At 42.5% G+C, this 24331-nt stretch overlaps 2 protein-coding genes across 2 annotated transcripts in view; one reads left to right on the top strand and one right to left on the bottom strand.

Annotated features, from left to right (window-relative positions):
• Nucleotides 1–212: 212 nt before the first annotated feature.
• Oip5 (Opa interacting protein 5) lies at nucleotides 213–11563 on the bottom strand. Its single transcript, XM_004861597.4, has 5 exons — nucleotides 11080–11563; nucleotides 10699–10765; nucleotides 6967–7089; nucleotides 5696–5777; nucleotides 213–3878 (listed from the first exon to the last, which is right to left on the bottom strand). The coding sequence occupies exons 1-5, from the start codon at nucleotides 11396–11398 to the stop codon at nucleotides 3783–3785; spliced, it is 687 nt and encodes a 228-aa protein (XP_004861654.1). The 5' UTR covers nucleotides 11399–11563; the 3' UTR covers nucleotides 213–3782.
• A 112-nt stretch (nucleotides 11564–11675) lies between these two features.
• Nucleotides 11676–24331, top strand: part of Nusap1 (nucleolar and spindle associated protein 1) — a 29181-nt gene continuing 16525 nt past the window's right edge. The window contains 2 exon segments of the mRNA XM_021241856.2: nucleotides 11676–11882; nucleotides 19622–19690. Of these exon segments, the coding sequence (XP_021097515.2) occupies nucleotides 11787–11882; nucleotides 19622–19690 (165 nt within the window). The 5' untranslated portion in view covers nucleotides 11676–11786.

Below are 24331 nucleotides of genomic sequence, written 5' to 3'. Positions count from 1 at the left end.
TTGATCCCAGGTGAACAAAAAGTTTTTCCCATTTTAAAAGATAAGAGCAGGGTGTGGTGGCACACACCTATCATCCCAGCGTGAGGCAGGCAGGTTCCAGGCTCCAGGCCAGTCTGGGCAATTTAGCAAGACACTCTCAAAAACAAATTTTTCAGGGCCAGGGATTTAGCTCAGTGGTTCTGCTGCCTGCCTCGAAAGTGCAAGGTCCCGAGTTTGATCCCCAGTACCCAAAAACAAATTTTTCAAAGGCCTGGACATGTAGCTTTTTTAGAGCACTTGCCAAGCACACACAACACCTGGGTTCAATACTTAGTACTGCAAAAAGCAAAAAACCAGGTAAAACGAGTAATTATGACAGTAATGTATGAATTGAATTCATGATTTCTGAAAGAAGCCTGAATAGAAGAAAATTCAGGGTAAGACTACATGATTTTCATTAGGCTCCTTCCAGTTTTCATGTTCTATAATTGAAAATTATTTTTTCAAAATTATTTTAACTTTATATACTTTGTGGGACTTCACTACAGATACCATACAGAATGAATTGTTACTTCAGTGCTTCAGTGTTGAGTAAGATTTGTCCTTTTGATATTTGGTTTTCACTCAGATGCAAGAAGTGAGATATATCTAATTTTTTTTTTTTTTTTGGTACCAGGGATCAAACTCGGGACCTTGCGCTTGCGAGGCAGGCGCCAGAACCACTGAGCTAAATCCCCGGCCCAAGAGATATATCTCATATATAATTGTCCCTTGCCACTTACTGCTACCAGGCCTACCAAATATATAAGGTCAGAATTTCTCTAAACTGGGCTGGGGATTTAGCTTAGTGCTTTCGCCGCCTGCTGTGCAAGCGCCAAGGACCCGAGTTCAATCCCAGGTTCCAAAAAAAAAACAAAAAAGAATTTCTTTAAACTTTGTTCCTATTACTCTAAGGCATATTAAAATAGATAGTACTGGAAAACCAAACTTGGGAAATTTCTCTCGGAGTTCAGGCTTTTAAACTCCTTTAAAGTGAGAATAGTTATGGTGACTATTTTTAAAATGTTTTATGTCCCTTGGTTATGACAATATGCCATATCATCAAAATATTTTTTGATTTGGGAGTGTGGCATACTTGAGGGCCCAGGTCCGATCCATAGCCTAGCAAAAAAATATATATATTTTTCCCATCCAGGGGGTAAAAAAATGTATTCTAGCAATATGTCTTCATAAATCTTTAAACAGCTATACTAGTGTTGGCACTAAGTTTAAAACCACTCATCTCACTGGGTGTGGTAGTGCATGCCTGTAACCCCAACATTCAAGAGGCTTAGGCAGGAAGATTGCTGAGTTCAAGGCCAGCCTGGGCTACATAGTTGAAGACCAGCCTGAACTACACAGCAAGACCCTGTCTTAAAAAAAAAAAAAGGAAAACCACTCATCTCCTATAATTGAAAAGATTTAAGAATGTTAGAGTACCTTTCATAATAGTTTATTTACTGTTAAGTACAGGAGTTGCTTATTGTGTTTACTTGCTGTTCTACATATCCTGCATTACATAATTAGGATATAACATTTTAAAAGTGGGTATGTTTGAAGTATTACAAAAGGCAGCTTGCTGTTTAATCTATGCATCTTTGGAAGTTTTGAAGAAATATTATTCTTTGATGTAAAAAGGAGCTATTGTAAGAGTTGGAAACTCTGCACCTGTTGTATATAGACATATTTTGAGCAATAAAGCAGCATGGGCAAATGCATTGTAATTTCTTGTGTTGTTACTTGAACTGGCTAACTTCGAAGAATGCTATAAATGGTGATGACGAAAGAAGGAAATGTTCATAGGCCTGTGCTGAGAAGGCTTTAGATGCCCAGGAACAAAAGACCTGGGTTTCTTGATAGCTAGTTGTGCCGGTTTATGATGTATGTTGTCCAGTGGAACAACAGATGGGCATCTGAACGGAAAGCACTGCCTTTCACCTTTAGGTCAACCTTATGCTCCATCTATAAACAAATATTGTTTTTGGTAAGAAGATAATATAATGATAAAACTTCCTGGAAATCATTCTCATTTGAAATATATGTAGCATTTAAGATACTTTTGCAGTGGTACCTTGGTTCATGAACTTGATTTTTTTTTTTTGTACTGGGGATTGAACTTGGGACCTTGTGCTTTCAAGGCAGGCGGTGGCACCACTGAGCTAAATCCCCGGCTCATGAACTTGATTCTTTCCACAATTCTGGTCGCAAACGAAGTTGGACAAGAAATTGAATCACATTCAATGGTTAGGTTCAGTGTTAACCTGAGAACTGAGTTCATAAACTGATGCACCACTGTATATTTAATATGTAAACATTGGTTTAGTTGTATGATGAGGTTTTAACACTAAAGTATAATAAAGAGATTTTTGTTTTAGGAGAAAGCGTTTTTTTTCAGGAAGAAGATTTTATAAACTTTAAGACTGGCTATTGTCAAATGGCGAAGAACTAAGAAACTGGTTTTTTAAGGGGTTTTTTGGTACAGAGGATCAAACTCTGGTCCTTGCACTTGCAAGGCAGGGGGTGGAACCACTGAGTTAAATCCCTGGCTCAAGAAACTGGTTTTTATTATAACTAATGTAATTCTTCCTGATTTATGAGACTCATCATTTAACAAATATTGATATCCCGCATGCAGCACATACTGTGCTAGATGTTGATTTCTGCAGTAAGAAACTCAAAAAGGCCAGGGATGGTGTTGCACACCTATAATCCCAGCACTAGGGAGGCTGAGGCAGGAGGATCACTGAGTTGGATGCCAGCCTGGACTACATAGTTCAAGGCTAGTCTGAACTACATAGTGAGACCCTATCTCAAAAAAAAGTCAAAAAGAAGCCAAGCATGGTGGCACGCTCCTAGCACTCTGGAGATTGTGGTAGGAGGATACCAACTTCTGGCCCAGCCTGGACAATTGTAAGACCTTATCTCAAAATAAAATATAAAGGAAGAAGGGACTGGGAATGTACTTCAGTGTGATGGCCCTGGGTTCAATCCCCGGTACTAGAAAAAAAAATATATAGCTTCAGTATATGTTTATTCTCCTAGGGAATTTTTATTGTTTGTTTTTGTTTTTTGGAACCGGGGATCAAACTCAGGACCTTGTGCTTATGAGGCAGGTGGCAGAACCACTGAGCTAAATCCCCGGCCCGGGAGTTTTTAAATATTTAATGCATGACATAACTAAAGGAACAGTCTGAGAAATCTGTCAACAGGTGATTACCTCATTGAGTGAACATCTTAACAGTCTCCATGGACAGAGGATAGCTCAGTCAGTTGACACACCCCTTGATGCAGTCAAGAAGTGGTAAGTAAGACACTAGTAATCTTTCACAGTAAATTTTTTTTTTTTTTTGGTACCGGGGATCAAACTCGGGTCCTTGCGCTTATGGGGTAGGCGACGGAACCACTGAGCTAAATCCCCAGCCCTAATGTCTTAGCTTCTAAGAACAGCTTCCCAAGTCTTTGGAAAATCAGACTAGAAGAAAACAATAATAAACCACCTTTCCTCCCACCATTCTTTTTTTACTTTGTTTTTATTTTTAATTTCCTCCCCCCATTCTTGAAGCCTATTTCTTTTTTCCAAGAAATGACCAAACAAGCTAGGCATGGTGGCACACGGGAGGTGAGGCAGGAGGACTGAGAGTTCAAGGCCAGCCTGGGATAGAGTAAGACCTTTCAGAAAAGAAAAAAATCAAACAGCCCCGGTGGCTGAAGGTACCTGGCCTGAAGTATAGGCCTGAAGTCTATACTCAAGCCTGGGTTCTGGATCAGTTTTCTGGCTTGGACTGGTCAGGGGTCCCCTCCTTCAGAGTCTTCATGACTGTGTCTAAGCAAGTGTGCATCAGCATCATCTTCTCTTTCAGCTGGGTAGAGAAATACAGAGATGTCAGGGCATCTTATGCTCAACTCAGAACTTGCTAGTTGTAATCCCACTTCAAATTTAAGCTAGTTATGTCACGATCGGGAGCTGGCAATGTCAACATATCAGGAATACATTTATTTATTTCTGAGAGAACTTCAAGTTCACAGTAAGATCTTTAGATACAAAGTCATGTGAAAACAGATCCTAGCTTTGCTTTTCATTCCTGTGTTAACTGTAAGTAACAAATGCCTTTCTGACTTTGATATTCCCTTAACAGTGTTCAAAAGTAGTTCTGGTTATCAGGTTTAGAACAGATGTTTGATATAGTTACTTTTTAATACTTCTTTTACCTTAGAACAGCTTCATTTATTCATTCATTTAGTTTTATTTTTTGAGACAGGATCTCACTATAGTTTAGGTGGCCTTGAACTCATGGTGATCCTCCTGCCTTAGCCTCCCAAGTGGTGGGATTACAGGTGTGCACCACCATGTCAGGCAGAACAGCTACATTTGAACTTCAACTCAAAGTTATCATGTGCTAGGCTTCTATCTAGATGTCCCCCCACCAAAGCCTCATGCACTCATAGGTGGGCTTTGTGGAGGTGGCTGGATCTAGTGTGTGAATGTGGATTAATGGTGTGTGGTGGTGGATTACTAATTGATTTAGCATAGTTCTGGGATGTGGGTAATGGGAAGGCCCACCTTGGGTGTGATGTAGCCTAGAGGGTATATAAAGGGAGGCTTTGCTGTTGGTGCTTGCTGCCTTCTACCTGCCCTGCATGCTATGAGCTGTTTCTCCTCTGCAATATCCCTCTGCCATGCCACCGTGCCTTGAAGCCAGCCCACCATGGACTGAACTCTACAAATGAGGTAAAATAAACTTTTCCTCCTTTAACTTTGAGTGTCAGGTGTTTTGTCTTAGCAATGCAAAAAAGTAATTTAAAACACTGTGGAATACAGAATATGGATATGCTGGGCCTATAATCCCAGCACTTGAGAGGCTGAGACGGGAGGATTGCTGCAAGTTTGAGGCCAACCTGGGTTACACAGTGTGTTCATAGCCAGTCTGAACTATAGTGAGACTCCGTCTCAAAAAAACAAAACAAAACCCAAAATAAAACAAACAAACAAAAAGAAAAAAAAAAGAATTATGGATAAATCTACTGGAATCAAGGTAAACTAAAAATCTTATTTTTATACTTGTTAGATATATATTTCTGGCATAGTTTGACTAAATCTCCTCTATAATTCAAGATGCAAGAGTACCCAGAGCCAAGTGTGGTGGAACATACCTATAATCTCAGCACTATGGGAGGCTAAAGCAGGAGGAGGGCAAATTTGAGCCCAGTCCAGGCAACTTAGTGTCTTAAAGAGACCCTGTCTCAAAATAAATAATGCAGCTAAGTGTGAAGGTCCTGGGTTTATTCCTCAGTACTGCCAAAAAACCAAAACAAAATAAATAAGAAAAGATGGGGCCCAGAATTTAGCTCAGTGGGGCTGCACCTGCCTCGAAAATGCAAGGTCCTTAATTTGATCCCTGGTTGCAGAAAAAAAAAAAAGATGCCAGCTCTATGCAGGATAATAATGTTGATTCCCAGCATAAAAGAGAACACAAGAATGTTACACTGAACAGCTTTCCCTCCTCCTGAACTAAGGTCTCAATATAACTTGGATATTATCTCTATCAAAGGAGCCAGACAACCAACAAGAATTTTACCTCTGGGGCCAGGAATTTAGCTCAGTGGTTCTGCCGCCTGCCTCGAAAGCGCAAGGTCCTGAGTTTAATCCCCAGTACCAAAAAAAAAAAAAGAATCTTACCTCTGTAATCTTTTCTAGTAGAGGTTCACCATGAATATCCATCTCAGATGCATTTACTATGGCTTTTGTTTTTAAGAGATAGCTGGACAGAAAAAATATTGATACAACAGTTAAGATTCAATGAATCAGCTTACCCTCTAAAACACATATCTGTCAAGCAAATCTTGCCTTTTTACCAAGTTCCATTTTAAGATTCATGATGTATTTTATTAGAAAAACAAATTCATAATAAATCATCTGAGAGACTCTACCCCTTCCCAAAGACAAAATTATCTCAAGACAAAATGAAGACCAAAACAAAGTTAAATGATTATTCAATCATGATGAGTATAAGCTTCACTCCATCCTGTGGCAAGTTTGAAGTAATGTGACAAATAGTGTTGGTTGCCCAGCCACTAACAGTTTCCCTCACTTCTTTCTTATTAATGCAGTCCAAATTTTGTCTATAGTAGGCCTATGCCCAATCTTAACTGCTGGATCATCACGGTTGAAAGCCAAAAAAATAAAAACAGGGCAGGGGATTTAGCTCAGCAGTTTTGCTGCCTGCTGCGCAAGCGCAAGGATCTGAGTTTGATCCCTGGTATCAAAAAAACCCCCACCAAAACCAAAACCAAAAACATCAAAAAACCTCCAAACTTCAAAGCCAACTGTGATAAACCTATGGCCACATACTTGTCTCTCAGCTTAAATTGACCATGTGACATAATTCTAGCCAACTTTACCACTACTACCATCTACAAATGACTGGTGTCTCTGGGTCCTTGTTTCAAATCCCTAGCTTGGGAAACCTGCTTGGCCTTGCTCGGGTTACGTGTGAATTGTGCCATGCACGCTACCACCATGGCCACAAGGTTGGAGACAGAGCAGGGCACAAACAGAAAAGGTGTCTGATGCAACATTATTTTAAAATGCAAGTTTTTTTTTTTTTTTTTGGTACTGGGGATCAAACTCGGGTCCTTGCGCTTGCGCAGCAGGCGGCAAAACCACTGAGCTAAATCCCCGGCCCAGATGCAACATTATTTTGTAAAAGCTTACCTTCCAGAATTTCCTGTAATGAGCTACCCTCTGAAGTATTCCATGTTATAGATATTAAAGCATGGTATGATTTGAAGGCATTGAAAATGATTGTAATATTATGAGATCAGATTCTGATTCTAGTGTTATGTTTCTTATAAAAGAGAATGGCTGGTATTAACATTTGCTTTGGTACAAATACTTTGTCTTTTCCTGAAGATCTTCTACAACATACTTGATAATATGTGTCTACTCACCAACTCATCTTATCACTGTAAAGACAGAAATGACCTCTCAGGGCAGCCAGAGCAGCATGAGTGGAGTACAGATGGAAACCCATGGGAATCCCACAGGAACTGCAGAATAATCGGTTATAAGTGCTGGGGGTGGGGAAAACAGAACAAGGATAAAAAAGAAAATCAGAGAACAAGTAAAAAGCAACCAGTCTCTGAAAGCATTCCTATCACCTAAAATACAAGAAAAAAACTATACTATAACATGAATGAAAATGAAATAATGCTAAATAGGTTAGCTTAGGTTTTAATGTTATTACACCTTAAATTATAGAAACCCTCATGGCTCATGGAATGTAGCCATAAAAGCAATCATGGATGTACAAATGTCATTTAAGTAGAGAAAAATAATTTATCTCTGAAAAGCAGAAAACAGCTAACTAATCAGACTAACATTAAAATCTTTGGGGGGAGCTGGGGATTTAGCTCAGTGGTTCCACCTCCTGCCTCACAAGCTCAAGGTCCCGAGTTCAATCACTGGTACCAAAAAAAAAAACTTTGGGGGACGTAGCTCAGGGGTACAGCACCTGCCTGGCAAGTGTGAGGTCCTGAGTTCGATCCCTGCTACCAAAAATGTTTAAACAAATCACCATGTTTAAATCACTATCATATGAATTTAAAGTAGATACAAAATAATTAAGTTGATTGGAGGGCCTTACAAAATTATTTATTTATTTATTTATTTATTTGTACCGGGGATCAAACTCAGGTCCTTGCACTTGCGCAGCAGGTGGCGAAACCACTGAGCTAAATCCCTGGCCCACAAAATAATTTATTAATAGAACTGAAATCTGAATTTTTTTTTTGCAGATATTTTTGAAAAATTTTTTTTGAGACCTGGTCTCCCTATGTCCAGGCAGGTCTTAAATTCACTGTGTAGCCCAGGGTGACCTCAACCTCCCAGTGATCTTCCTGCCTCAGCCTCCAGAGTGCCAGGATTGCAGGTATGTGCTACCATGCCTGGCATATTTTTAAAATTAACTGAAAAAAATGCCCTGACTAAATGATAAAGGGAAAAAGAAATCCCATTAGCCTAGCAAGCAATCTATTTTCTTTTATCAATTGAATGAGACAGTCAAATATTGATTTTAGTTTTTGTACTACTTAGGAAAGACATATCACATTTCCATCCAAATATTACAAAGAAATATTTTAAGAAAAATTGTTTCAAAGCTGGGCCTCATGGCACACACCTGTAATCCCAGCACTCAGGAAGCAGAGGCAAGAGGATCACTGTTTGAGGCCAGCCTGGGCTAATAGTGAGTTCAAGGCCAGCCTGAACTATATGGTGAGACCCTGCCTCAAAAAACAAAAAACTTTCACCATGCATGTACTGAAAGCAGTTTGGGGAGGTGGGAGACTGAATTCAAGGCCTTCATACTGAGCTACATCCCCAGCCACTTTTTACTTTTTATTTTTTGGTACTGGGATTGAACTTGGGTCCTTGCACTTGCGAGGCAGGCGGCGGAACCACTGAGCTAAATCCCTGGGCCCCCAGCCACTTTTTTATCATTTTATTTTGACACAGGGTCTTACTAAGTCACTGAATTGCCTAGATGGGACCCAAACTTGGTGATTCTCTTGCCTTAGCCTTCAGAGTGATTGAATTATAGGCATTTGGCACTATTCCAGGCTCTGAAAGCAATTTTAAAGTGGTTTGGTGTGGGAAAAATTTATTTACATAACATATACTATGCAGCAAAATTCTAGTAATAAAAATACCTGGCCTGCATGGTGGGATATGCCTGTAATATGGGAAGCACTCTGGGAAACTGAGGCAGAAGGATCACAAGTTCAAGTCCCACCTGGGCAACTCAGTGATTTAGTGACACCCTGTCTGAAATAAAAACTTTAAAAAAAGAGCTAAGTGATTGCCATGAGTTCGAGGTTAGCCTGGGATACATACCAAGACCCTGACTCATAAATCAAAAAAAGACCTGGACATGGTGGGTTCAATCCCTAGTACTGTTTTTTTAAAAAAAGTGCTATGAAAATTATATGCTTAAACATATTAATGTCCCTGGATACTAAAAAAGAACAAGCAAACAAACCACACACAAAAAAACACACTAAATACATTGGTAAATGTCCCATACCATATATGTTGTACTGTATTTTTTTGTACATTAATTAGTTTAAAGCATAGTACCTATAGACAAGTTTCTTAATAGAAACTAGTGTAAGGCACAGAGAAAAATGTTCAGAAATTGCAACATGCTTATAAGCACTATAAAATAAATATTTCATTGACCATTAGTACACAATAAGAATAATGATGATGAATTTTGAGAGTACAGTAATACTTCTGCAGCCATTGAACTATAGTTTATAACAAAAAATAATTCCCACAGTTTGCCTCTGATCACCTGGGTGCCTCTGATCAGGGCTTCCTCTTTCTATTAGGAAATTTAGTCCCTGACAGTCCTTGCTGAGGTGTTCTGGTTGCCTCACTCTACCCTGAAAGGTTAGATCTTCAGCTCACTGGTGCTTCCATTAGGGCACTGGGTCAAGGACCCTGGAGGATTTAATGGGAGCAACATACTTCAATACCCCAGTGTCTCCACTTCCTCATCTGTAGAACAAGAGCAACTAGATAAGGCTATTTTTGTTTTTTCTTTGAGGTACTGGGGATTGAACCTAGGGCCTTCACACTGAGCAATATCCCTAGCCCTTTTTTTTAGTTTTTAATTTGAGACAGGGTCTAAGCAAGTCACTAAATTGCCCAGGGTGGGCTCAAATTTGCAATCTCCCTGACTCTGCCAAAAGTGCTAGGATTTCAGGTGTGTGCCACCATGTCCAATTCCTTTTTTAAAAGTTTCTCTGATAAAACATTCCCACAAAAAATTTTTTTTTCACAAAAATTATTTATGAATGGAATGATACAATTTTTTTGAGGTTAAAAGCAGGAAAATTTATTGGGGACTAGTAATGGCTCCTGAGAGACAGGAGGGGTCCTGAATGGGTTGCCCTGGAATGATATAATTTAAGGTATATGCTTCAAACACTGGGGTGAAGTATGATTATAGATGAAACAAGATTGGCCATAAATTGATAAATATGCTAGTTTAGCAATAGTGTACAGTTTCATGATACTCTTCTCTTGTTTGAATTTGCCATAACAATTAAAAAAAGAATGTACTTTCCTTATAATCAATACAAGGAAAATTCCATTTAAGTAAACATTCTGTTGAACACAATCCAAGCTCAGGGTAACAAGGTTATTTTCAAATGCTATCACTATTCTTTTGCTCAGTGGCTACTCTGAAAGACAGGTAAGGCTGGCATTTTTTAGCATATGTGCTGCTGAAGCGAGCACGAAGCTGGGAATTTTTTTTTTTTTTTTTTTTTTTTTGGTACCGGGGATCGAACTCGGGTCCTTGAGCTTGCGCAGCCAGACGCGAAACCACTGAGCTAAATCCCCGGCAAGGCTGGGATTTTTGATCTCTAGTTTTCAAGGCTGATTATTTTCCGTTTAGGTCTTAATTTCAAGGAAACATGGAAATACAAATTTAACTTTCTGGTTTCATTAATGCATCAACTACAGTAGTCAAATAGGTTAAAGACGCACCCTATCATTCAAATATATTTTATACCTTTCTTCTATTGCAACACCGTTAACAAGCCGTTTCCTACACTGTCAGGTCTCATTAAAGTCAGAGACCAGAGCCCCACCCAAGTTCTTGACAAGTACAGTACCTGCATTTGAGCAAACCCTCGATGCCAACCAGAAAAGGGTCTTCCAAAACGACGTTTTTTGTGACTTCTAGGAAGACAAACAAGGGTCAAATATTTAACTTGAAGGCTCCTGAAAAGGAAAACCTCCGGCCGAAACAGACTCACCGGGGAATAAAAATTAAGAAAAAGGGACGTAGCTCAGCTAGTGCGCTAGCCCAGAGTGTGCGAGGCCCCAGGTTCTAGTCTCGATACCGGAAACAAGCAACAAAACAAAACAAAACAAAACACTTCCCCGCTTTCCCTGGGCAGAGTCAGGTCTTCCGAACTCTCATCCGTGTCCTCGCCCAGTCAGTTCCCCGCCAGCAGGTGGCCCACTTCCATCCCCCAACGTGGCCCACTCACTGGAGAGGACCACGGCCCCAAGGGTCCGCGACAGGTTCCAGGCGAGGTGCACTGAGTCGCCGAGCACGGCGCGGCACTGCGCGCACTGGAACACGGCGCACCTCTCGGGCTGCAGCCAAGGCGGCAGCCTCGGGCCGGTGGGCTGCTTGTCCGCCCTCAGCCCTGTGGGGCCGATCGGCGAGGACCCCTCCACCACCTGCGTATCCCACTCCATGGAGGTCGTCAAGCATGGCTCGCCAATCGTCTCAGCGTCCTTGCAAAAGCTGCCCTGGGTCAGCATCATAGACAGAGGGCCAAGCCTCCGCGGCCGGGCCGCCATCTTCCCGGTTGTCGGCGCCAGTGTTTCAAACCACCAGGCCCCGCCCTGGCGGTCCTCTTGGTCCTCATTGGCCAATATAAACCGTAGGCGTTCCCGCGCAGTCACTTCCTAGACCAGTCTCACTCCTTTCTGCGCCTGCGTAGTGATTGGACGTGAGTGGGTGAGTGAGGGAAAACACAGTCCTTTGGGACCTGGATCAGACTTTCTATTGGCTAACGTCAGAAACCCCCGCCTTCAAGTCATTTTTAACCAATGGAATTGCAGCGTCCTTCTTTTAAACTGACTATAAAGTTCCACTGGATCAACGCCGCCGGTGGCGCCAGAGTTTTGAATAGCGTTTCCCGGGTTGGCATCCTGGTCCTCTGCGAGTCGTTTGGAGTGCTAGAACATGATGACCGTCCCCTCCGCGGAGGAACTGGATTCCTTCAAATACAGCGACCTGCAGAACTTGGCCAAGAGGCTGGGCCTCCGGGCTAACCTGAGGGTAGGGGCCGGCGCGGGGGCCGTTGGACGTGGGGAGGGAACGCGGAGACCCGGCGGGAACCGGGTCGCCGGGCAGTGGCTGCGGCTGGCGGTTGTTGGGACTCTGTGGAACTGGAGAGGAACCATCATTGTCACCCTAACGCGAGGCCGACGTTTCTGGAGGCTCAGAAAGGTCTCTGCTCCATCAGGGTTGGTTTGATTTTATGGAAGCGCTCTGGTGCTTCCCAGGTTATCAGTTAGAAAACCGGAGGCCTGAAAATCGCCGGCATGTTGCCCGAATGCCAGTTGTAAAACAGCTGAGGAGATTATTGGCTCGGCTTTGGAAAACTGCAAACTGTAGGAGTTATGTGAATTGTGGCAGTGCCCAAGTCGCTTGATAGTTTATGATTTTTAGAGGATCAGCCGTGTAGATAAGTTGATAGCTCAACCTGGTCTAGTACAAGCGTTCATTTCTTTATCACTCACTGCTGTGGTGTTGTGCTTCAAACAGGGTAAGTTTGCAGGGTGTTTGGGGAAATGTGGGAGTTCAGGATGATTTATTTTATATATTGTAGTTGAGATTTCCCACATAGTACTAATGTATTATACTCCAAAGGTTTGCACCGCAAGCTGTGCTGTTCACAGCGAATCGGTCACCACAAATGTTTTTAAATGGTTTAACAGAATAATCAGGGCCCAGCCACCTCTCTCATCTGTCTGAACGGTGAAAGTGTGTCCTTTCTGAACTACAGTATTTTTTGGTTTGTTTTCTTTGTGTGTTACTGGGGATTGAACCTGGGGCCTTCACACTAAGCGACTTCCCCAGGCCAATTATTATTAGTAGTAATAGAGACCGTCTAAGGCACTAAATTGCCCAGGTGGGGATTCTCTTGCCTCAGCCTCCCAGAATGCTGGGACTACAGGTGTGCGCCAACTTGCCCAGCTAGACTATAGTGTGTTTAATGGCTCCCGGGGAACTTCATGAATAAAGCCTTCATTTCTTAGGTTAGGTCCCATAGCCTTTTTTTGAGACAAGGTCTCACTGTGTAGTTCACGCTGACCTTGGACTCACTGTGTAGCCTAGGCTGTCCTTGAACTCATGTGCCTCAGCCTCCCGAGTGCTGGGCTCACGGGCTTGCGCCACCACACTCAGCTAGGTCCCATAGATTTTTACTGTGCAGTTGGAGTCTTTTATCAAATTCTGCGTCCCCTTCCTTGGCACTTTGCCCATCTGTGGCATCTTCCGTTTTGACCCTTTTCCCTTTTCTCTCCTTGTTCATCTGCACTAGTACTTTCCACCTATCCTTCATGGCCTAACTGAAATGACACTGACTTGGCACGTTGTCCCCTCCTCTTTGTTCCCTTGGCCATAGGTCCACCACTCCAGCAATCCCAAAAACCCTCTATGCTTTTTAGTGTTTTTCAAGTGTTCTCTTTCAGGATTTGTTGGGTTCCACCTTGCAACCTGGTCATTTCCACGTGCATGTGGAAACACGGTTAATTTCCTTTCTTTGTGATTTCATCCACCCACCTTGGAAGTCTGTACAGCACTAAGTGCTATACATTTTATGTAGGAGATGCTGGATAATTATTCAGAACTATGCAGTGCTTCTTTTTTTTTTGTATTAAATTCTTTTATTGGTACATTGTAGGTATACAACACAGTTACATTTCTCATTGGGAACTGTACCTTTACATGATGCATCTTGGTTCTTATTTTTTCCCCATTCCTAGCCCTCCCTTCACCCCCTCCACCCTTCCCTATTTACAAAGACTTTATTTCCATTTTTTCCATTTCTCAGCATTTTTCCTTTCCCTTCTTTCCTTTCCCCTGGCCCTCCCACTACCCCTACCCCTTTGGACCTTTTCTTCCTATTTTGCATTATCAATTATTCATTCTAATCATTGGTACATTTTAGGTATACAATATAATGACATTCATCATTGGAAATTTGCACCTTTACATAGTCTCTCTTGGTTCTTATTTTTCACCCTTGCCCAGCCCTCCCTTCAACCCCTCCAGCCCTCCTTATTTACAAAAATTTTGTTCCTATTTTTCCATTTTCTCATATTAATCCCATTCCCTTCTATCCTTTCCCTTAGCCCTCCCACTTCCTTCCCCTTTGCCCCTTTTTTTCCTATTTCACATGACCTATTATACATTTAGCCCTTATTTACACTTTCAGTTTCTCACACCAGAGAAACTATTCGGTATTTACACATGTGTGTCCTATTTATTTCACTTAAGAGTATGGCCTCAATGTTATGCAGTGCTTCTTGACAGTGCCAGAATGGTACATCAGAAAATCATTTGGTTGGTGAGAGAATTTTATGTGGATATCCCAGCACTCAGGAAGCCTTGGCAGGAGTTGGAGGCCAACCTGGGCTACATAGTAAAACACTGTCTCAAAAAAAGAAATGCGGGTTAGTCGAAGAAGCACCAGCAGCTGTGTTGGGCCATGGCCCGCACGAAGCAGATGGCTCAAAAGTTGACGGGCGGTAAGGTTCCACATAAGCAGGGGGCCAGGATGGGCTGCAAGACTGCACCAGCTACGAGTGGTGTGAAGCAGCCACACCGTTACCGGCCTGGCACTGTGGTGCTGTGCAAGATCCGCTGCTCTCAGAAGTCTACTGAGCTGCTGATCAAAAAAGAAATGGTTATGAGAGACTTCTCCCTGGAGTTCAGAGCTCTGCTAGCATTAAGGCCTCACAATTATGGATCTTTGAGGAGCTCTTGTAAGTTAGATCTTTTTCTGAAAGTCCCTACCATTAGTTTCTCTTGAGGCATCTGATCTGGGTGTCCAATTAATTAATGTTTTCTTAGAGGCAGGGAATTTCTTATCACAATATCTGGCACATTGTAGGGGTAGTTTTTGTTTTTTGTTTTTGGTACAGGGGATGGAACTCAGGTCCTTACCACTTGCAAGGCAGGCAGCAGAACCACTGAGCTAAATCCCTGGCCCTCATTGTAGGGTTTTGTAATTTTTCCTGGCTGGGTTCAAACTTGTGATCCTCCTGCCTCAGCCTCCTAGGTAGCTGGGCGTATCCCATAACTTTATTTTGAGACAAATTATTTTCTATTTTCTCCCTGAAATTGGTTCCCTTCCTTCCCAGTTAATTTTTCCTCACGGGTCATGGGAAAATAGATGCAGTTAGCTGAGAATTACCTCATCTTTCCACCACCAAACCCTCCAGCCAACCTGCACCTGGGTGGTGGTCTGCCCATCCTTCCTTCACAATAAAAGGCTATACCTGTGAGAAAGCTTGCCACTTAAGCTGAGGATCCCTGCCCTTTGTCCTCTGGGAAAATACCTGCTGCACCACTTCTCCACTCTGCTGGGTTGCTGCTATGCCACATACAGTCATGCCCTGCTCCCATGTATTGCCCCATTTTCTGTTCTTTGCTGTACCGGGATCAAACTTAGGACCTTGCGCTTGCAAGACAGGTACAGTGCCACTGAGCTAAATCCCCAGCCCTTTTCTCTGTTCTTTTTTGCTGAAGTTAATCATATCAAGGCCACCACCTTACAAAGTCTGGTCCAGCTCTGGCCCAAAGCATTGGCATGACTGAACATTCCTGTCTGCTCAAACCACTTCCTTTCCCATACTTCTTCAATTTTTCATTTTCTCCTGTATTTTTTTCCTCATCTTCTTGGCTGCTTTTTCCTCTATAAACCTCAAAATGCAGAATGCCCTATGGTTCCCTCCTTGGCCTTCTTTTTCTGTGTTTTCTCTTGTTGATTTTATGTATTCCCGTAACTAATTTCATCTAGCAGCTAATGTCTCTCAAATCCATGTCTCTCTGAGCTGCTCACTCCGATCTTAAAGTGTTATCTTCTATAGCACAGTCAGTGGTCCCTTCCTCTGTCTGTGCATGTTTCAGGCCCACTTTAGACTGCCTATGATCCCTCCCTTCACTGCCCACACCCACTGTACCTAGTCAGTGCTTTAGAGTATTCCTGAGTTCTGATCTCTGAGTACCAATCCAGCTCTGCAGTACCAGCATCACATGTTCTACTGATGATGACCTCAGGTTCTCTCTTGGGCTTACAGCCTGTACACAAGCTCACAGTAGTAGTGTCTCAGTAGCCAGAGGGCTTTTGGAGCTTAGAACAAGTCACTTTTCTGCTCAGTGCCCTCCAGTTACTTCCCTCACATCTAAAATAAAATCTGGGCATGCACCATAGTACATTCCTGTAAACAATCCCACCTGCTCAAATCCTGAGCCAGGAGCAATACAAATTCCAGGTCAGTCTAGGCAATTTAGGGAGACCCTTTCCCAAAATTAAAAAGCCTGAGGATATAGCTTGGTGCTAGGCTCTGAGTTCAATCCCCAGTACTGGAGAAAATAAATAAATTAATTTAATAAATAAAATGAAATCCAGACTTGGGCCAGGGATTTAGCTTAGTGGCACCTCACCTGCCTTGAAAGCACAAGGTCCTGAGTTTGATCCCCGGTACCAGAAAAAAAAAAATCCAGACTAACCCAACTGTAAAGCAAGAAATTTGGTTTGATCTTGAAAACATACTTTTAAAAATAAAACCAAGGGCTGGAGATGTAGCTTAGTGGTAGAGCACTTACCTAGTATGTACAAGGCCCTAGGTTCAATCCCTAGTACCGCAAAATAAAATAAAACCAAAATTGGAGACAGTCAGTTGGGTGTGGCAACATAGTTCTGTAATCCCACCACTCTGGCCAGGTGAGGTAGGAAGATTCCAAGTTCTTGCCCACCTGGGTTACTTAGCAAGACCCTGCCTCAAACTTAAAAAATAAAAAAAAGCTGAGGATGTAGTGAATGAAGGCCCTGGGCATATAGTGATAAAGCTCCAGTAACCACCCAGCCAATTGAGAAATTTCATTCTGGGGCATATATATTAGATGCTATTAGGAAATATTGCTTTTCTTAGCGGTTATATAGGAAAATTATCCTCTTTTTTTTTTTTTTTTAGGAGATATGACTTAAGTGTTCAGTGTGGCAGAATATCATGTCTAGAATGTACTGGCAAATAGCTTGGCAAAAAATATATATATTAATATATAAGAAAATGAGATGAAATAATTATTGAATCTAGGTGGGGAATATAAGGACATTCATTATATCATTTGGATTTTTCTATGAGCCCGATGACATTTTTCACACCAGTTAAGGGAAGAAAGCCACACTCCTGGCCGTGGCCCACGAGTCTCCACTTCACCTGGCCTGTGGTCACCTCTTCGCCTCCCTGCCCTCCACTCACCTTTCTCTAGCCATGCTGGCCCCTTTTCTTTCCTTTCCGTTTTCTTTTTTCGTTTTTGCAGTACTGGGAATTGAATCCAGGGAGCACTGAGCTACATCCCCGGCCCTTTTTATTTTTTATTTTGAGATAAGCACTTACTGAGCTGCCTGGGCGGGCCTCAAACTTTTTGATCCTCCTGGGCATCTGTGCTTAGAGCATGTACCACCACATGGCAGCTCGTGCTGGTTGCTTTCTGTCCTTCACACTAATCAGCTCATCTCGAGGCCTCGGTACTCGGTGTCTTTTCTACTTGCAGTGCTTTGTCCCTCCAGCTTCACCTGCTGCCTCTTCTCCCGGTCATGTCTCAGCTTGTCACCACCCCTCCCTCAAAGAGCACTCCCACTGCACTGCTGATTTTGGTTTTGCTTCCTAGTACCTGACAGTCTATCATTTATGTCTAGCTTACTAGGTTAATAGGCTATTTGCCCATCTGTCCTCTGCTAGAATCTCCTGGAAGGCAGAAACCTTGTCTTTTATTTACCAATCTCTCTATTCCCTACAGTAGTGACCAGCAGAATAAATGCTATTGAAGAGACTGCTGGGTGTAGTGGTGTACGCCTATAATCCCAACATTTGAGAGGCTGAGCCCAGAGGAGGATCATTGAAAGTTCAAGGCCAGCCTAAGCTACGTAGTAAGACCCTGTCTAAAAAAAACTGCAAGAAGGAGGGAGGGAGGGAGTGAAAAGAAAGGAAAGGAAAAAGACAAGAGGAAGGACAAGAAAGAAAGGAGAGAGGGAGGGAGGGAGAAAGGAAGAGTTTAGAGTCAGAAAGAAGAATGCCTCAATTCTGCCTTGCCAATTAACCCCTTCCCAGAAAAGACTCCAAGAGAGCTCTGTTCGAGGAACAAGAAGGAAATAAGCACTATGGCGTTATTTCTAGCTGGGGTAGTGCCTGGTATTTTGATACTGAGAATTCTGATAAAAATGGGGTGGAGATTGCCCACTCTCTAAGCAACAGCTCTGCTGTGCCAAAATGCCCAAAGCCAATTTCAAGATCTCTGCCATTCTCTACTGAGTACTGGCCAGTGATAAATGGTCTGAGATTCTTCTCATACCATTTGAGAAGCCCAAGGGCAGGACCGCCTTAGAAAAGGAAGTCTCTAGTCCTGGACTGCGCGGCTTCACGGAAGAGGGTGAGAAAGAGAACCCAGCCTTTACATTTACATTTGAAAATGCAACCAGTCAGATGGGTATTCCTCTTGCAGAGAAGAAAGAGGGCTTCTTAGGGTGAGAAGAGAAGCTAGGAGTGCCCTGACCCCCAGGGACCAATAACCATCCTCCCCTAAGACCTGCCTCACCTTTCACGTTCCACCCCCCCTGCTGCCCAAGCTAGAAACCTGGACTTAACAAAGTTTCCATGGGGCGGGGGATGTAGCTCAGTGGTTTCACTGCCTGCTATGCAAGTGCAAGGACCCAAGTTTGATCCCTGGTACCAAAAAAAAAAAAAAAAATTTTTCTGTGTGCCTGTGTGTGTGTGTGTGTGTGTGTGTGTGTGTGTGTGTGTGTGTAGTGCTGGGGATTGAACTCAGGCCTTGTGTGTGCTAAGCAAGCACTCTAATACTGAGAGAAATCCCTGCCCTTGATTCCCTAATTTCATTTTGAGACAAGGCCTTGCTAAATTGCCCAGGCTACCCTCAAACTTCAATCTTCCTGCCTCAGCCTCCTGAGAAACTGGGATTACAGGCATGAACCACCACACTCAGCTACAAAGTTTTCCTATTCTTTAGTTCCCATGTTTGCTTTGATTTTACTTCTTAGGGTTTTGCATCCATCTCTACTGGTTTAGCCCCACTCTAACTCGGCCCAGTCATTTCTGGTTTCCTAAACAGCTTCCTGCCTATGGCCCTGTCTTTATTTTTAGCTCCATCACATGCATCCTGTACTTTGTGTGGCCAAAGTGATCATCCTGAGTGATGCCCATCTGGTCACCTACTGCCCTGCTGCCAACTTTGCCCTAGGGTTGCCCCAAGGGTAAGAGTCATACTCTGTGAGACTTAGTATAAAGCAGGCTGGCGTGATCAGCCTACCCACTTTCCCAGCTTTCTCTCCTCTCTGTCTCTCTCTTTTGGGGGGGTGAGACAGGGTCTCACTATGTAATTCAGGCTGGATTTGAACTCCTTGTATGGCCCAGGCTGGCCTCAAACTCATGGTGATCCTCCTGCCTCAGCCTCCAGAGTGCTGGAATTATAGGTGTGTGTTACCATGCCCAGCCCCCCAGCATTTTTTTCTTTTTGGCCATAAAATCTAGCTAAGTTGGCCAAGGTAGGCTCAAACTTGCAATCCTTCTGCATTGGCCTCCCAGAGTGCAGGAATTATAGGTCTGCACCACCATGCCTACCTCTGACCGGAGTAAATTTTAGTATATGTGCTGCCAGAGTGAGCACTGACCTGAGTACATTTAATGAATACAGGAACAGCGAAATATGTTCAACACATCTGTCTTATTATTGGACTTTAGCTCTTATGATAAGGTCTTTTTTTGCAGGCAGACAAGCTGTTAAAGGCTTTGAAAACCCACCTTAAACAGGAAGCAAAAAAAGAAAATATGAGTCAGGTGAGTAATATTTTTTATTATTACCTATAGTAAAATAATCATCTTTGGTTAATGAACTATTAATACCAGTTAGTGATGATTTAAATCAAGACATGCTGCTTGTTAACAAACAAATCATTACTGATGATAGTGCCTCGGACTGAATCTTTTGATAATTATTTGTTACAAATGCTGAGACAGCTTGTGGCAGATGTCCTTATACAGTCGCAGAAGTTATTTACTAGATGCCAAATGGTGTGAGAGATACCATGACTAATAGGGAGTGAACTCGATTTGAAGTCAGACCCTGGCTACTCTCCTTTCTTTACTTGACCTTGAAAAATTCAAATTCCCTTTTTCAAAATGGAAATTGTGCCGGGATTTAGCTCAGTGGTGCTCCTGCCTACCTCCCAAGCACAAGGTCCCGAGCTCGATCCCCAGTACCAAAAAAAAAAGAAAGGAAAATGTATGTACTCTGCTGAATTAAAAATCCAGAGTTGTCATGGCTGTTTGAGAACCACACCACAATCTTAATACAGCGTGACACGTAAATGGAGCAGTGGGCAAGATTCCTGACTTGAAATTGAGGAAAATGTTGCAAGCCCTTAGAACTTTGGGGCATTGGAGAGATCGGTTATATATCTGGAAATAGGGCCGGGGATTTAGCTCAGTGGTTTCACTGCCTGCTGTGCAAGCGCAAGGACCGGAGTTCAATCCCCAGTACCAAAGAAAACACCTGGAAATGAAGGTAAATATAAACGTGAGCTGAAAATCAAACTTCGCCCTGTCTTTGTAGTCTCTGTAGCTCTATATTCCACTTTATAGACATTTCAAAACTTTGGGGTAGGGCACTTGCCTGGCATATGCAAGGCTTTGTTTTTTGTAGTGCTGGGGATCTAAATGATGTATTATTTCAAATTCAACATCTGGAGCTATTCCATTTTGAGCGGGGTAATAGTAAAAGTTCGGTCAGATGTAGGATTCCTAAGTGATAAATCTGGTAATGATCTTTGATGGATGACCTGATATAGAAAACCCTTGCGTAAATCAAGAGAATTAAGGGAATTTAGGGATACGAAAACAAATTAGCCAAGTCCAAATTTATGGAAAAGACTTCATTAATCTTACCCAGGATAGATATGTGTGAGCTTTGGGATCTCCAGATCATTGCCTGGGGATTGCATGGCTGTGGCTTCTGTGTGGGTGGAGTCACACTGAAGCATGGAGGCCCTCCTCTCACTGCAAGCCAGCCTTACATCCACAAGTTAGAGCCCGTCTGGGTGTAGGTTACTGTGTGCTAGAGTTTCCCTCCTGTGGGCCATGTGTGCCTCAGACAAGTCCGTCAGAAGAAAGGAAGCTCGCTTCAGGAAGGCACGCACTGCTGCTCCCTGGCTGTTCTCAGATGGCCAGGCTGACACACCATGGGGAGGTACATGGGATTAAAACACGATGCCTCAGGGATTCATGTCATTGATATTGAAACCAGTGGAAGGACCGGTCCTAATAATTGGCCTAGGACCTGTGCTGATGTGGGATGGGGCAAGGATGATAAGTCATTTAAAAGTGTCCTTACATGTCCCAGCAATATGTAGAACCCAACGGTACCACTCTTACCACGGAAAGTGTTTGTTCTTTTACTTTCTTCCCTGGAAAGTGGTGTCCAGATAGCATCTTTCCACTCTTGAGAAAATCTTCTCTCTTTTGAAATTTTGCTCACCTCTTCTCATCCTTTATCTGTTGATCTCTGAGTTGTTTTCTGGGTTCCCCGTGTAGTCATCTTTCTTTTTTTTTTTTTTTTTGAGATGGGCTCTTGATATGTAGCCCAGGCTGGCCTTGAACTCACAGCAATCCTCCTACCTCGATCTCCCAAGTGCTAGGATGACAGGTGTGCGCCACCGCCTTGTTTGGGGAGCGTTCAAAAGCCCATCATGATGTCTGTTCCACAGCCTTGCCTCTGTGCTCAACTCTAGGCCCCTTAGCTCCTGTGCTTCCTTAGTCACCCATTTCCTAGGGCTTCTCTTGGGCCTTGCATCACATCTACAGTACTTCACCTCTATCTAAAGCCTTCCACATTTTAAGCATCTTTATTATTTTACTCACAATGTATTTGTTTAATATTGTAGTTCTCAACCTTATTTCTCCGAAAATCAAATCTGACTGGAAAATAAGCCCTAGTATGATTTCCAGGATGCTTATAATATAAGCCAGCTCCCCAAAATAAGGCCCAGTTAAGATCATCAGTCAGATGGATGCATTGAGTACTTGCAATGCATGACAGATGTATTGAATTATAAAATAATAATATTAATATATAATTAAGTATAAATAATATTGACATTACTACTTAAAATAAGTGATAAATTATAATTCAGTGAAGTCCCAAGCAGGCGCCTTTGGACTCAAGACTTACTGCTGAGTGACCAACTGGAGCACAGACAACGCACGAATAACATTTAACTTGACAGTGAATGGATGTGGCGTGTCTAATACGACTTTTCACAATTCAATGCGGCATGTGTTGTAACAGATGTACTTAATGTAGTCGTGTGAAATAAATGTTTTCTGATTTTTTTTTTTGAGACAAGGCCTTGCTATGTAGTTCAGGCTGGCCTTGAACTCATGCAGCGCAGGCTGGCCTCAGACTTGCACTGATCCTCCTGCCTCAGCCTCTTCAGTGCTGGGATTACAGGTGTGCACAACCGCACCAGGCAGTTTTCTGAATTTTGATGCCTGCAATTTTTCATTGCTTTTGTGTGGACCATCATCATCATCATCATCATCTCCCCCCCACCCCCCCCACCCCATACTTGGGACCTTGCACTTGCCAGGTAGGCATGGTGCCACCACTGAGCTAAATCCCCAGCCCTGAACCATCATTCTTTTTTTTTTTTTGGTACGGGGGATCGAACTTGGGACCTTGCGCTTGCAGGGCAGGCAGCAGAACCACTGAGCTAAATCCCCAGCCCCTGGACCACCATTCTTAATGTCATTTTTGTTGCTACTCTTGTCTCGTAAGTCTTCAATTCACACTTAATCACATGGAAACTCTGTGAAGCCCAGCCTGCAGGAAGTTGTGACTCGGATGCAGGTGTCATGGGATAAAATCACTGACAGCTGTGTTGTCACTGCACTAGGAGCAGGCTACATGGACAGGAAGTGCTCATTTACGGAGGGCTCTATTGCTGGACATGAGAGAGTGGGGCCAGAGGTTTTACAGGAAATGGAGTCGCAAGAAATTCAGGCTGGAATTTGGGGTTTGGAGAGTTATGGGTGTGTTCCACAAGATGATGACATGATTATATTTGAATAAATGTCAGTTTTTGTACATGAATAAATACAGATTGTTGTAAATGAGTAAGTGTAGATTATTGTGCATGAAAAAAATAAGACATCCCCTGAAAGTAAGCCCTATTGTGTCTTTTGGAACCAAAATTAATTTAAGACCTGGTCTTATTTTTGGGAAAATATGGCATATGGGAGAATCATTTGAGGAGCTTTAAAAAATATGGATGTGTAGACCTCACCAAACCCTAGACCAACTAAACAGACTATCAGGGGATGGAGTCCACATGAAATGGACTGAAAATCAAGACAGAAAAGCAGCCTCCCCTTTCTTCCATGAGTAGAGTACCCTCTAAAATCTTGGAAGATTTCTCTGGAAGGAAATTAAATGACTGGCTCTCAACCTAGGCAAATTAGTGATTTAGTGAGACCCTGTTTCAAAATTTTAAACAAAGCTGTGGGGAGTGGGGCTCAGTGTGAAGGCCCTGGGATCAATCCCCAGGACTAGGGGTGAAAAAGGTCGATGGGAAGCTACAAACAAGGTTCGATGGCACACACCACAAATCCCAGCACTTGGGAAGCTGAGGCAGTAGGATCATTGTGAGTTCAAGGCCAACCTGGTCAAATGGCAAATTCAATGCCTGTCAAGACTGTATACTAAGACCTGTTGCAAAAAATGAAAAAAGAAACAAAGCTGTAAATCTATTTAATAGTGTGAGTGAGCAGTACAAATTTTAACACATTACAGGCACTGAGCTATTGAGAATATAAATATGCCAACAAAAAATACCTAATGATATATAAATAGCCACTTGAACTAAGCCTTAAAAAGAGCAATTTGCTTTTCACTGTAATCTGTTCTTTAGTATTGGGTTGTTTGATTGTTTAGGGTTTTTGTTTGTTTTGTATTTTTGTGCTAGGGATCAAACCCAGGGCATTCACATGCATTTGAAGTTTTTTTTTTAAAAGGATATATGGATATAGATATGAGTTAATTTTAAAAAACTGGAGTTTGGGCTGAGGATTTAGCTCAGTGGTTCTGCTGCCTGCCTCACAAGTACAAGGTCCTGAGTTTGATCCCTGGTACCAAAAAACCCAAACAAACGAAAAACTAGAGTTTACTTAAGAAAAATACAAACATCATGGGCCAGGGATTTAGCTCAGTGGCACCGCACTTGCCTCACAAGTGCAAGGTCCTGAGTTTGATCCCCGGTACCAAAAAGAAAAGAAAAATACAAACATCAAAATCAACTCTTTCGTTTCTAGGATGCTTAGAAGGCCTTCACGGTCAGAATAATAGATTTGCCTATTTTTCTTTTTTGCTAATGCTTTTCTAGTTTTTCATTTAAATCTTTCATCTCTCAGATTTCATTTTTCCTC

This window comes from Heterocephalus glaber, unplaced genomic scaffold (genome assembly GCF_053883595.1).
Source record: "Heterocephalus glaber isolate CG9 unplaced genomic scaffold, H.glaber_assembly_v1.0 deba00000809, whole genome shotgun sequence".
Classification (NCBI taxonomy): Eukaryota; Metazoa; Chordata; class Mammalia; order Rodentia; family Bathyergidae; genus Heterocephalus; species Heterocephalus glaber.
Note: the sequence above shows the minus strand (reverse complement) of the source record. Positions and strands in the feature narration are given on the sequence as shown.